The sequence below is a fragment of the Mytilus trossulus genome, chromosome 12 (assembly GCF_036588685.1).
Source record: "Mytilus trossulus isolate FHL-02 chromosome 12, PNRI_Mtr1.1.1.hap1, whole genome shotgun sequence".
In the NCBI taxonomy this organism is placed as follows: Eukaryota; Metazoa; Mollusca; class Bivalvia; order Mytilida; family Mytilidae; genus Mytilus; species Mytilus trossulus.
The window spans coordinates 27,345,956-27,361,255 of record NC_086384.1 but is presented as its reverse complement, the minus strand read 5'-3'; the positions used below and the strand labels follow the sequence as shown (position 1 = coordinate 27,361,255).

At 31.9% G+C, this 15,300-nt stretch overlaps 1 protein-coding gene across 2 annotated transcripts in view; it reads left to right on the top strand.

Annotated features, from left to right (window-relative positions):
* Window positions 1–382: 382 nt before the first annotated feature.
* The window catches only part of LOC134693705 (solute carrier family 2, facilitated glucose transporter member 1-like), a 61,355-nt gene continuing 46,437 nt past the window's right edge, over window positions 383–15,300 (top strand). Inside the window, exon 1 of one of the 2 annotated variants that reach the window (XM_063554599.1) lies at window positions 383–502. In XM_063554599.1, the coding sequence (XP_063410669.1) occupies window positions 491–502 (12 nt within the window). In that variant the 5' untranslated portion in view covers window positions 383–490. The remainder of the gene's footprint in view (window positions 503–15,300) is intronic. The other variant, XM_063554601.1, reaches the window with a different exon arrangement.

Genomic DNA, 15,300 nt, shown 5'->3' with positions numbered 1-15,300 from the left:
AATAAGAAAATAAGGAGAAACCTAGCTTTCTTCTGTCTATTAATGTTCCGTTATTGTGCCGGATGTTAGATACCATCGAGTCCGAACAAATTTTGACGGTGTGGTTTAGACACAGTGACATTACCTTCTTAATTTAATGTGCAGTGGTAGTAGGTATAAAATAATAAGAAATTGGTACTGAAATCACGTACATTTCATTATAATAGTTAAATCATGACACACTATGGTTGGAAAATACATAAACATATTATTACAAATTAAGTGTAATTGGTAAACAAATTTTAACCCCTTATAAATCATCTTATCCCCTTTTAAAGTCTTCCTGAAACACTTGTAGGACTTACACCAGGCTACTTAAGAACGCAATAATATGTTTATATCGGAAATACCTATCCCCGGAAGCTGAAATTGATAACATGTTTATCCCTGGATTGATAAATCTAATTATGAGAAGAAATTAAGGTGAATTGTATTACAACAAGTTATAACAATGAAGACAGAGGTCAGTTTTTTCTCTCTTACTGTATGCCACTCGGATAGATATAAGACGATGTGGAAGAGTGCCAACGACACAACTCTAAATCCAAGTCTCAATTCATAAAAGTAAACCATTATCGGTCAAAGTACGGTCTTTAACACGAAGCCTTGGCTTACACCGAACAGCAAGCTAAAAAGGGCCCAAAATGGGCAGGTCTAATCTATATAAAAAAAAAACGAAAAACGAGAAACACTTATGAACCACATCACCAAACGATAACTATTGAACATCAGATTCCTGATTTAGGGCAGATGCAAACATTAAATGGCATGTTAACATTCGGGGAAATAAATCAAACACGAAATATCCAAATTAGCTAATGTGTTGAACATTAATTGCTGAAAACCCTGTAATGACATTTCCAAGACCAACATTTAAAGAAGCGTATTATCAGGATCAATATTATAAAATTAATCTCAGTTAAAGCAACATTCTGTTTGGATCAACTTTTCAGTTGAAATGTTGTTATAAAGAGATTGTATTGAACAGTTCCTCTATAATTAATCATAATGATACGGATATAGAGCCAATGGACGAATGATATCATCGATGATAGTCCAGTTGCAGATCTAATTCAAATGGTCTCTTCGTTCGGCGTCTATTCAATATCCCTAGGCAAGTCAGGAACATGGCAGTTATCAAATACTTAGCAGTCGGTTTTGGGGTATATTGGTGTTTGTTTTGTAGCTGTTTAATGTTTCTGCTTCTTGTTTTCTTTTATATTTGTTGTGATTTTGGTTTTTAACCTCTAATTTATTAAATCAATGTATGATTATTGAACAGTGTTAAACGTTGCCTTTATTAATGATGCTTTTGCATTTCCGTTTTTTTTTTTAAAGTTTTAACTGGTGAATTAAGGTCACAGTAACTGTACCAGTGTTAAAATTTTGTAAATGAATTGTGAAGAGACAAATCAAGGTAACAAATGGGCTGATTATATCAAAAGGAGCGAGATCGGGTGTATCGACAGGATAAACGTCTCCTGTTATGCAGATACCAACTGCCTGCTAACAATCGCCATTCGAATTCATAATTCACAAACAGTTCATCAAATAAGCTTCTGTATCCTGTAATTGTGAATTTCGCTCTAATGTAACATGGTTTATGACCCAGTAGTAAATATTTATAATATCCTGTTGTTATTGTTCACGTCGGAAAAGTAAACTTCTTTATATCAAAATAGAAGAAAATTTAAATATTCAGTAAGTTCTCATATATTGTAAATCATATACTATCTATTAATAAGGGCAATCATAATAGCATTCATTAGGCGAATGTTAATTTGGTGTTTACTGAAATCTATAACGTCTTTCATTGTGCAAACTTGAAATAAACTGTATATCACATAATAGTCTTGTAGGAAATTGATTAGATATGAATAAGAAGTCGAAAACTAGTGGTATCGTATTTCGGCCAATGAAGAAGATGAATACAAAAAAGAAGATGTGGTATGATTGCCAATGAGACAACTGTCCAAAAGAGACCAAAATGACACAGACATTAACAACTATAGGTCACCATACGGCCTTCAACAATGAGCAAAGCCCGTATCTCATAGTCAGCTATAAAAGGCCCCGATATGAACACTTCTTTTAATTTCATTTCCACTTAATAATTATGTGTTGACTATGTAATACCGGTATTCTGATAGATTGGAGTACCAGACAACTATTATTTTCAACAACCACTTACTCTCATCAGTAAGAATAACAGACACAGCGACTTTCATTGTGATCTTCATTAGCTTTCGACAGTCTGGTAGAAAGTTTATGTGGGGGTACAGTGAAATCGGAACCTCACGTTTTTATCGTTAATTGAAATCGATTTCTTGCATATCTGTGTGTATACAGTGAACGTTACTTATATATGAAACATTAATTAGCATGAGATTTGATTTTGACTTTAATTTCCCAAATACCAAAATAGAATGCTCTTCTCATTAAACATGGTAGTTAAACTAGTTTGCTATACCAGATTGAAACAGATTGTAAGATAATAGGATATTTTTCTAAACCCATTTTCAAAATTGAAGGAATGCAAATTTTTACAAAAGTTGCGCCAAATACGGCTTAGGTTATCTATAAAAATAAAAGTATTTCGAAAAATTCATACTTTTGTATGTAAACAGGAAATTTATAAAAATGACCATATAATTGATATTCATGTCAACACCGAAGTGTTGACTACTGGGCTGGTGATGCACTCGGGACGAAACGGATTTATTGACACTTGGGGTATATAAAAAAGTTACAATATTTCCGGTTAAAGAGATATTAGTCTAGATTGATTGAAAATAAATCAACATTTGATATTCATGTACAATATACTGAAAAAATATGGTTCTCGTACACAGTAAGACTGTTCATGAAGATGAAAACTAGTTCAAACTGATCAAATATTTTAGGTTTATAATTTGGTACACCTGACAAATCAGTAGCGCATGTCTTAAACCAGATGTAATGTCAAATCTGTAGCGCATGTCTCAAACCAGATGTAATGGCAAATCAGTAGCGCATGGCTCAAACCAGATGTAATGTCAGTTCAGTAGCGCATGTCTCAAACCAGATGTAATGTCAGTTCAGTAGCGCATGTCTCAAACCAGATGTAATGTCAATTCAGTAGCGCATGTCTCAAACCAGATGTAATGTCAAATCAGTAGCGCATGTTTCAAACCAGATGTAATGTCAAATCAGTAGCACATGTCTCAAACCAGATGTAATTTCAATTTAGTAGCGCATGTCTCAAACCAGATGTAATGTCAATTCAGTAGCGCATTTCTCAAACCAGATGTAGTGTCATATCAGTAGCGCATGTCTCAAACCAGATGTAATGTCAATTTAGTAGCGCATTTCTCAAACCAGATGTAATGTCAATTCAGTAGCGCATGTCACAAACCAGATGTTATGTCAAATCGAAGCTCATTTCTCAAACCAGATGTAATGTCAGTTCAGTAGCGCATGTCTCAAACCAGATGTAATGTCAAATCAGTAGCGTATGTCTCAAACCAGATGTAATGTCAATTCAGTAGCACATGTCTCAAACCAGATGTAATGTCAAGTCAGTAGCGCATATCTCAAACCAGATGTAGTGTCAATTTAGTAGCGCATGTCTCAAACCAGATGTAATGTCAAATCAGTGGCACATGTCTCAAATCAGATGTAATGCCAAATCAGTAGCGTATGTCTCAAACCAGATGTAATGTCAATTCAGTAGCGCATGTCTCAAACCAGATGTAATGTCAATTCAGTAGCGCATTTCTCAAACCAGATGTAGTGTCATATCAGTAGCGCATGTCTCAAACCAGATGTAATGTCAATTTAGTAGCGCATTTCTCAAACCAGATGTAATGTCAATTCAGTAGCGCATGTCACAAACCAGATGTTATGTCAAATCGAAGCTCATTTCTCAAACCAGATGTAATGTCAGTTCAGTAGCGCATGTCTCAAACCAGATGTAATGTCAAATCAGTAGCGTATGTCTCAAACCAGATGTAATGTCAATTCAGTAGCACATGTCTCAAACCAGATGTAATGTCAAGTCAGTAGCGCATATCTCAAACCAGATGTAGTGTCAATTTAGTAGCGCATGTCTCAAACCAGATGTAATGTCAAATCAGTGGCACATGTCTCAAATCAGATGTAATGCCAAATCAGTAGCGTATGTCTCAAACCAGATGTAATGTCAATTCAGTAGCACATGTCTCAAACCAGATGTAATGTCAAATCAGTAGCGTATGTCTCAAACCAGATGTAATGTCAGTTCAGTAGTGCATGTCTCAAACCAGATGTAATGTCAAATCAGTAGCACATGTCTCAAACCAGATGTAATGTCAAATCAGTAGCGCATGTCTCAAATCAGATGTAATGTCAAATCAGTGGCGTATGTCTCAAACCAGATGTAATGTCAATTCAGTAGCACATGTCTCAAACCAGATGTAATGTCAAATCAGTAACGCATGTCTCAAACCAGACGTAATGTCGAACAAAATAATAATAAAAAAAAAACGAACATGCAGAACAGTTGTACCATGTACGGTTAAGGGTTTTTTGATTGGGGGAGGGAATAAAATAACGAAGCAATATATGCCCATTACACAGGAATTTCTATCAATGCTTTTACAACTTTGTTTAATTTTGCCTGGAAACATTTCATTCAAGCCATGCCGGTGTATATTATGTAGTAGAACCATATTATAAACATGGTATCTTTGATGAATTTTTGAACATATGGACATAAGTTCAATTCGATCCATTTTCCTTGGAATTTACTCGGTCTTCCGTTTTTGTATAATAATGCTTTTTCATTTCAAATCTGATTCGTTTATTGACACTTGAATAGTTGTTCATCTAATTGTTATTATGATATAAATGATTACGCTTGCAGCATTTTCCCTCTATATTACAAAAATGTATAAGATAAATGCAACCATTGTCTAATGTATATTAGAAGACGCAATCATCTTTTAATGGAACTCATAGTTTATTTATGATAATGAGTTTGCTATTGTTTAATAAAATACACCATTCAAAATTAAATTGTTTGCCATCGATCAGAATTTGTAGATTTTGATCTACTACAGTACATATTAACCATTGCTTTATTGTATTAGAGATTTAATTGTTTAGTACTAGTTCAATTTAAAATAAAACAGCAGGTTTTTAAAATATTATGTATCTTGTTGTTACCAAAGATGTAATAAAGATCATATTTGAATGCTTAAACAATCCAAAATAAACACAAGGCTTGTTAAATCACTAACTTATATGTCTGTATTACGTACTTTATGCATCATAAAGAAAAAGCTTGTGGTGCCATGTTCAAGACACATTTGAATACGAATAGGGATCAGACATAGAAATGACAAAAATGAAAGTACTGCATTAAAACTGAGACAAATGATCATTCTCATGACCTCCTGTACGTGCAAAGAGTTGAACTATTTTGTCCCATGATAGCATATCAGTCCATTATTATTTATTTTGAAAAAGTATGAAAGATTGAAAACGGCGGATGATCAAAGATATTTGGTTGTGATAAAAAGAAGAGATTTGAACAGGTAAGCTCATTAATGACATGTCACATTGTTTAAAAAAATTGTGAAATGTCACAATTTGCAGATTATGGGGCAATTTGGAAATCTGGATCATCATTAAAATTTTACAGAAAAAAATTCAAGAAGACTTGAATAGTATAAGCAAATGGTGCTCAAATTAAAGCTTTTTACTTTCACCGTCAAAAACAGTCAATGTGACAGTTATTTTTGCTAGGAAATCGAATTGTAATAATAGTATATTAAAAATAGGAAATCACATTTAAGAGGTTGTTAAAGAAGTTTAATTTCTTATAATTATTTTTGATAGATATCTTACTTGGAATAGTCATGTTCAGTATATTAATGGAAGAAGTACAAAAACTTGACTATGGTTGTGAGGTATACAATACAGCCTCTGCATCTATTAAGAAAATACTTGATAACATACAAACACAATCTTTACGTCTATGTACAGGTTCCATGAAGTCAGCATCGTTAAAAGCACTACATGCAGGTGGAAATGGGAGACCCTCCTTACGAAATCAGAAGAAAAGCGTTAATCGCAAAATCATATTCAAATATTTCTACATTCGAATACAACCATCCAGCTAAAAAATCAATTCAAGATACAGCTACTTTTGAATTTTATAGTAAAAATATTAAACGTAAACCATTAACATTAATTGCAAAAGAGACTTAAAAAGGAAATAATTTGTAAGGGTTCCGCGGAACCCAGTGTCTCGCCTACTTTTGCTGAAAATCACAGGCTCAACAAAAATGAGGGAAAACAAAATAAAAATATTCTTCTTGATACTATCTTTTGATTGTAAGAAGCTTCTGTCCAAATTTGGTAAAAATCCAGGATAGTTTATGAATCTAATAAATGATTAAAAACTTTAATTTTAGTTTGTATGTAATGTTAACTGGAAGAAAAACTAAGTCCATTTCTAAGTAAAATACAGATACACAGGTACAAAATATTCACAAAATTTCCTTCTAAATACTAGCTTTTGATCATAAACAAGCTTCTATCTAAGTGTGTTACAAATTCAAAGTAGTATAAGAAAGTTATTATTTTTTTTAATTTAACGACAGAGTGAATGTGTTGTTTCTTGGCAGAAAATCTAAGTCCGTTTGAAAGTAAAATACGGAAAAACGGATTTATTTTTTTACAAAATTTACTTCTGTATATTATCTTTTGATCATAAACAAGCTTCTTTCCATGTTTGGTACAAACCCAGGATAGTTTAAGAAAGTTTTTAAAATTTTAAAAACTTTAACCACAGAGTGAATGTAATGTTTCCCCACAAAAAACTAAGTCCATTTATAAGTAAAATACGGAAAAAATGGAATTTTATTTTTACAAAATTAACTGCTGGATACTATCTTGTGATCATGAACAAGTTTCTGTCCACGTTTGGAAGTAATCCAGTGTAGTTTAAGAAAGTTATTAAAATTTCAAAAACTTTAACCGCAGAGTGAATGTTATGTTTCCCCACAAAAAAACTAAGTCCATTTATAAGTAAAATACGGAAAAATATAATTGTATTTTTACAAAATTAACTTCTGGATACTATCTTGTGATCATAAACAAGCTTCTGTTCATGTTTGGAAGTAATCCAGTATAGTTTAAGAAAGTTATTAAAATTTCAAAAACTTTAACCACAGAGTTAATATTTGTGGACGCCGCCGATTACGACACCGACGACGACGGAATGTAGGATCGCTAAGTCTCGCTTTTTCGACAAAAGTCGAAGGCTCGACAATAATTTCTCAGAAAATAACGTAGTAATATAAAGAGAAAGTCATGTAAACATGTATTTAAAAAATTACATTTCTAAAAAAGATTTAATACATCTAATTAAAAGTGAAGCCAATATTAGAAACTCAATATAAACACCATTTAAAAGTATTTACTGACGGATCAAAAGATTCAAATACAGCAATGCTAGTTGTGCCTTTGTCATTCCAGAGTTAAAAATCAACAAGGGATCTAAGTTGTACAATCATCTTTCTATTTTTATTCGTGAATTGACAGCAATGTATTTATGTATATTATAGTTACAAGACTTTTTACCTTTTAATGTTGTGATTTTTGTAGACTCTCTACCAGCGCTTCAAGCACTGAAGATACCTTTAAACAAGATAAGAAACCAATTCTTACTAGACATTCATTATTTACTAAGATCATTGTATCATTCAGGTACAAATCTAACTTTTGAATGGATACCGAGTCATGTAGGAATACTAGGCAATGAATTGGCTGATTTTCATGCTAAACAGGCATTAAAGGGGCACTAGCTACGATATATATAAAAAAATAAAGTATCATTTTTTTTAGATCAATCATTAATCAAATTGGAATAATGAAATAATAATTTGCTTTTAGCAATCAATTTCCTTTAATTTTGTTGAAATAAGCGATTAAACATAATTTTTGACTGATTCGCTTGCAAGTGAAAACGTCATCATCATTCTAACCGGTATGCATGTGAACTTCAAGTTAACCCCTAGCTAGAGATTGACAACGCATGCATTGTACGTGTACTGGTTATTTAAATAAAAAGAATGTCAACAATGAAAGTGAAACTACGGTAAATCATTTGATTACTAATTCGATGCACATAAAATCATTCTTATATGGTTAAAAACAATTAGAAACATCTATTTTTAATCTATAAAATAAAATCAAACAGACCTATAAAAATGCAATTGCACGTGTTGTTTTAATCTATTCGTATCTTTATTTTTGTTTACATCGCTTATATGGTCATCTGAGGTCAAATCGATAGTTAATTAGATGGCGTCTGGACTAAAATACACACGAAACGAACCTATATATTATCTACCCCATGCTCTGTAAACTGTTTATTTTAGACTTTTGATAGTTTGGATAAATGTTTTACATTGTTATAAACCAAATATGAGAATTTGAGTCAAATCGGTTACAATGAATTTGACAGCTAGTGCCCCTTTAAGTTTTCAAAACATTTATATCTTTGTACTGTTGTTCAAAGATGATTTTAAAACATTGTGTAAGAATTTTATGAAAAATATGTGGCAAGAAGAATGGAATAAAGATAAAGATAGAGCATTGTATCAAATAAGTCCAAAAATTAATTTTGACATAAAAATACCAAAAATGTCCAGATACAAAGAAAGACTGATTTTTTAAATTAAGAACTGGTTATATACCATTGAATAAACATCTGCATATAATAGGTATATCTGACACTAAATTTTGTGAGGAGTGTCGTGTTGAAGAAACAGTAGAACATTTCTTATTACACTGCAAATTATATAACGCAGAACGATCATTTTATTTGACAGTTTAAGAAAATTACCAATACAGAATTTTCTATTAAAAAATATCCTAACAGGATATATTTTTTTTACCAATTGATACATACGAATAGAATGATACTCTACTTTTATAATACTTGTACAGGAACTTGATTTCACTTTTAACATAAAATAGATGGGGTCTACCTACATTAGGAAGAACTCATTGAGATCTGTCCCCACAAAAAAAAAAACAAGGAAAACTTGTTAATGGATAAAATGTTTGTTAAACTTATTTTAATTTTAAAAATAATAAAATGCAGCAAAATAAATGAAAATAATACTGCAAAGTTGCACACGATATGCCTCATTGGCATCAGGACGCCAATCTCTGGGTCCAAAACATATGGTAATAGTAGTTCCCGAAGTCATGGTGTCAATACTGGGGTACAGTTCAAAATGTAATTGCCAGATTGATTATTCGGTGGTCTCATGGTCAGACAGGGCAGTCGGGGTCAATACACAGACCACGACAATCCTCACTGAACAAGGGGATCATGACTCAAACTGGTCTCTTAAAATCTATGGGAATTTCACATATATATTTTTTTTCTTTTATTAATCCCAATGAAGGTGATAGAAGAATGCGACAGTCTCTTTTATCTGGCCACTGGCGCATACAAATTTTTGGCAAGTTTTCATTAAATAATTGACCCCGGCCTATCGGGAAGCAGTATATAATCTCAATCAGCGATGGACATTAAGATTCATTTATACACTTGTGTTTATTTATTAGCTACTACTACCTTACAAATCAAAGCAATTATCTTTGTAATTAGCAATGCAACGAAACATAATAAGAAAGAATGACAAAATAAATATTTCAAAAATCTACAGAATTTTACAAAAGTAAAACCACAATACATTCACTGTGTCTAAACCAAACCGGCAGAATTTGTTCGGACTCGATGGTATCTAACATCCGGCACAATGACGAAACATTAATAGACAGAAGAAAGCTAGGTTTCTCCTTATTTTCTTATTTTTTTATGATATCGAAGAATATATATGTTACAGTAAATAGGTGAAATTAGGAATTACATGTAATTACTAAAATTCAGGAATTACATGTAATCCCCAATGCACTTAGTAAATACAAGTAATTCCTGAAACGGCCCAGTTATTACCAGTAATTACTAATTTTAAAATGAATTTTTACACCTATTTACTAACTGTTAAAACAATGTTGTAATATGGTCAGCTGATCAAAAGTTATGGAAATACCAAGTATAGAACATCAGTGAGTACTTTTATTCAAAAGTGATTAGCCTAAAATGTACCTTTTTGTTATAGGAGCATTAGCTACGAGATATATACAAAAAAATAAGATATGATTTTTATTTTGTTAAATAATTAATGAAAATGATATAGTGAAATAATATTTTAGCAGTCAATCTGGTACTGGTGCACTTGCAAGTGAATAAGTGGACCTAAATGAATACGTAAGCATGTGACCTACAATTCAACCCGTAGCTGGAGATATATTACTGATGTATTCAGATTTAAAATTGTAAGGTTTCGCGGAACCAATATCTTGCCTACTTTAGCTGTTAGTTGCAGGCTCAACAAAAATGGGAAAAAAATATTAAGATTTTCCTTCAGAAACTATTTTTTGACAAGTACTGTAAGAAGCTTCTGTCCAAATTTGGTTAAAATCCAGGATGGTTTATGAAATCTTATAAATGTTTAAAAAAAAAACCTGCTGGGGAAAAACGAAGTACATTTATAAGGAATATATGAAAAAGGTTTTTTTTTTACTTATGGGTATTATCTTATGATCATATACAGCTTCTGTCCAAGCTTGGTAGAAATCCAGGATACTTTGAGAAATTATTAAAATTTTAAAAGCTTTAACCACAGTGTGAATGTAATGTTCACTGACATAAAAACTGAGTCCATTTATAAGTAAAATACGGAAAAATAAATTTTACTTTTACAAAATTTACGTCTTGAAAATTATCTTCTGATCATAAACAAGCTTCTGTTCAGCTTTAGTAGAACTTTAACCACATAGTGAATATGTGTGGACGCTACTGACGACAGAATGGTTTGCTATGTCTCGTTTTTGCGACAATAGTCGCAGTTTCGACAATAAGAAACAGAATGACAACATTGAAAGTAAAACAAAAGGGATGAACAAGTTAGTTGATTTATACAATCCACAAACAGATGATTCTTAAACAAGTAAAAACGATGATAAAATTTTGTTGCAGGTTTATAAGCTTAAGTTTGGAGGTCTTGAAAAACTCATAAAAAAGAGAAACACAGAAATATAAAATGTGACTCTTAACACCATCAAAGTGTATAAATTTGTTTGTGAAGAATGTCAGCTTTATTGCAACAGTCTGACAAAAGAAGTCTTAAATAAACCTATTTTGTAAAGGAATTTAACTTGTGTCATTGGGCAAGTATGCCTGATGGAGATTTTGATTTAAAGAAATTCTGAGAATTTAAGAACTGTCTGGAGTATTCAACAAAATTTGGCATTATGGAATATGGAGGTGGCAAAGTTGCCTATAAAATTCTCACAATTTAATGCATTTCTTAATAGTGGATTGATATCATTGTCTTGCATGTTGAAAATTAATTTTAGGGAGTTACAAAACTGTTAAAACAACCATTTTCCAGTTTCAGTTCACAAACACTAAATAGTATACACTTTTGATGTGTGTTATATTCCTTAATCCTTAATTAAGTAAGCCCTAAATACCTACCCTTTTACTTTATTATTTGGTTTCTTGAATTATATCTTTAATTTTATAACAAATATATCAAGTTAGTAAATAGCTGTAAAAATGACAAAAAAAATCAGTGAATACCAGTAATCACTGAAACAACCAGTAAATACATGTAATTACTAAATTGGCTAGTAATTACAGGTATTTACTGAAATGTTTAGTAATTACGTGTAATTCCTAATTTCACCTATTTACTGTAACATATATACCATTACAACTATTTTCTATTGTGATATGCAATATTTTCTACAACCGTTCTATATTAACGGAGAAATAAGTAAAAATGCACGTCAAAATGGCGAATTGAGTGAACCTTGCCTCGAAATGATTGTTTAACTTCTCGTTAAATTGTTCACATTGTTCGGAAAGAAAGGTACGAGAAGATAGATACTGACACGGAGATTGCAAAACTTGTTTTTATGAACATCTCAATACTTTTATTTTTGAGTATGGAACGAAAGAAATGGGTCATGTCAAAATGGAACTAGCCGGTTTCGTCAATGTTTACCACCCGTTTTGATCATAGATTTCACAATGCATGACCCGGTTTGGTCAAATAAAAAAAAAACATAATCGCATTGCATTTTAATTGATAATTTAACTTCAGTGTTAAAAAGGAGTTTTGTGACCGAGTCGTTGGAAAACAAGTTCTTTCACAGGACAACGGCTTATTATATATATGATTAGTCTCAGATTCAAATAAATAATAAGCAAACTCTAGAATTTCTACTGTTAAAGAACACAAATAATTTTAATTTTCAAAAAATTTTAACAGCAAAATACATATAAATGAAGGTTATTACGCAAATTGAGGTTAAAGCTCTCAAATATACGTTTTCTGTATGAATTATGGAAAATATGTTTTAACTTGAAATTAGAGTTTCACTTTACGGTCTTAAAAAATCGAAACACTCAATTTATACGTCTTCTAGATTCTCCACTTATATTATAAAGTGTAAATCGAATTAAAATATTGTAAGAAATAATAAAACAGGAACACCCGCGAAATCGGATTATGTGAGTCAGATTATGTTTATTATAAACATTCTCATTGATATTTTTGAACAAGCGACACTAAGTGATTCTAATTCATAGCGTTTTGAACTACATGCATTTGTATAAAGCTGCATATGTCAAAAGTTAGAAGGTTTGAATGTAACATATACAAGTATGGAACACAGATCTAACGATTCCCCCCTTATTTGCCATATGTCCACTGCCCTTGCCCTTGGCCTCAATTCTATATTATTTTTACTTTCTGCCACAGACCTTCATCATATATTGAATTGCGACCATTTAAGCATTTGTGACATGTCAGTGCATACATTTAAATAAAAATAATATGTCTTTTTTTTTTTCTTTTTTTTTTAAACCGCCAGTGAAGTTGTTTGCTATGTCCGATCCGGTTCGTGAAATTTGAAATTTTCAGTTGTTAGACATTTTTTTTTAAATTCAAGAACGGTGTAATTTTGTTTGGAATTCTTGATTTTTTTTAGCTCACTTGACCCATTAGGAATTATTTTTTTATCACTTGGCACCGGTCGACCGTCGTTCGTAATCTTTCAATACATTTTTTACATCAATTTTCACATCTAAAATTACTAAGCTGCATTTAAAAAACCTTATTTAAAATCATATATAGATATAGGAAGATGTGGTGTGAGTGCCAATGAGACAACTCTCCATTCAAATAACAATTTAAAAAGTAAACCATTATAGGTTAAAGTACGGCCTTCAACACGGAGCCTTGGCTCACACCGAACAACAAGCTATAAAGGGCCCCAAAATTACGAGTGTAAAACCATTCAAACGGGAAAACCAACGGTCTAATCTATATAAACAAAACGAGAAACGAGAAACACGTATATATTACATAAACAAACGACAACTACTGTACATCAGATTCCTGACTTATATGTCTTTTTTAATTATAATAAGGATATCTAGTTTTAAAAAGTTCACTGTGACCCCGCTTGTCAACCAAGATGGCCTTCGTGGCTAAGAAATAAACAAAGGGGGGCAAGTACATGATGTCAATTATTTAACAGCCGTAGACATATAGACGATTCGAAAGGGTCAGATGATTATCTTAAAAATCTTGAGCTCTACCATTTGTCCATTTACTATAAATTTCTCACCTTAGTTCTTAAAGGAGTTATTGCATTGCCCATAAAAGACGAATTTGAAGTTCTTTTTATCAATTTCTATCTATTATTTTCAAACATATATATAAAAGTCATATAGTGACGTATTATTGTATACACCCGTCCGTCCGTCCGTCTATCCTTCCTTCCATCCGTCCTTTCTTCCATCTATCAGCCATTCTGTCCTCCGTCCGTCGATCTATCCGTCTACCCTTCCGTCCAGCGTAAACATGTCGCACCGTAACTTGAGAACAGCTTATCTAGTTTTCTTAAAACTTAATAAAGTTCTTGAAATGGTCAAACGATCTGTAAACCTTTTAGTGAAAATCAAATGAAATCTTTTTGAGTTACAGAACTTTGCAAGTAAAACAGGAGTGTGTTTTTTTCACATGTCGCGCCATATCTCGAAACGATTTATCATTATTGTATCAAACTTTAGACACTTCTTTGTAATATAAATATTAACTTCTGCATACTTTTTGGTGATGTTTTAAATTTTGTTTATGAATGCGTTATTTTTTTTTTGTAAAAAAGGGGAGTCGGGTCACATAATGCGATTTATCTCAAAACCTATTTAAAAAAAATATCATAATGTTAATGTTAAAAAAAATAGTTAGATATCAGTGTTTGCTATTGAGTGTTTATATTCCATTTAAAATTAGTTTGAAGATCAGTGAAATAACGGATACCTCTTTCATTAGGATAATGTATAGTACTATAATTACCTATGGAAATAAATGTAAACACGCCAAGTTTACTTTTTAATAAATATATACGTTGCTTTTCATAAATTGTTGGTTTTAAAAAAATATAAAAAAAAACGGGTGATATATATAGACGAAACCGGTTGATTATTAGTAAGCAACAATGACGAAACCGGTGTACTTTTATTTGACATGACCCATTTCTTTCGTTCCATACACAAAAATGCAAGTATTGATATGTTCATAAAAACAAGTTTTGCAATCTCCGTCTCAGTAGCTATCTTCTCGTACAGTGGAGATCACTTCTAACCTCTCATTAGAACTGTCAGAATAATCTGTCATAGAACTGTTCTAACCTGTCCTAGAACAGTTCTAGCTAGAACTGTTCTACCCTAGAACTGTTCTAGGTAGAACTGTCAGGATCAGTTCTAGGTAGAACTGACTAAATCAGTTCTAGGTAGAACTGTCAGGATCAGTTCTAGGGTAGAACTGTCCAAATCAGTTCTAGGTAGAACTGTCCAAATCAGTTCTAACCGTAGAACTGTCAGCAGAATTGACTAAATCAGTCAGGACTGTAGAACAGTTCTAAATGACGTCACTACAGTAAGGGCACTTTAGAATTAAGAAGAAATAAATCACTTCCAATTACTTTGCTATTTAATAGCAGATTTTCTATATTTTTTACTAATCAAACGTTACATGTACACATATCGAAGTGAATTGAAGGTTATCCAACTCATCGGAGAAACATTTTTATAAGATTGCATAGAAAACATCACTGTTTACGTTTCTTCGTTCCCCG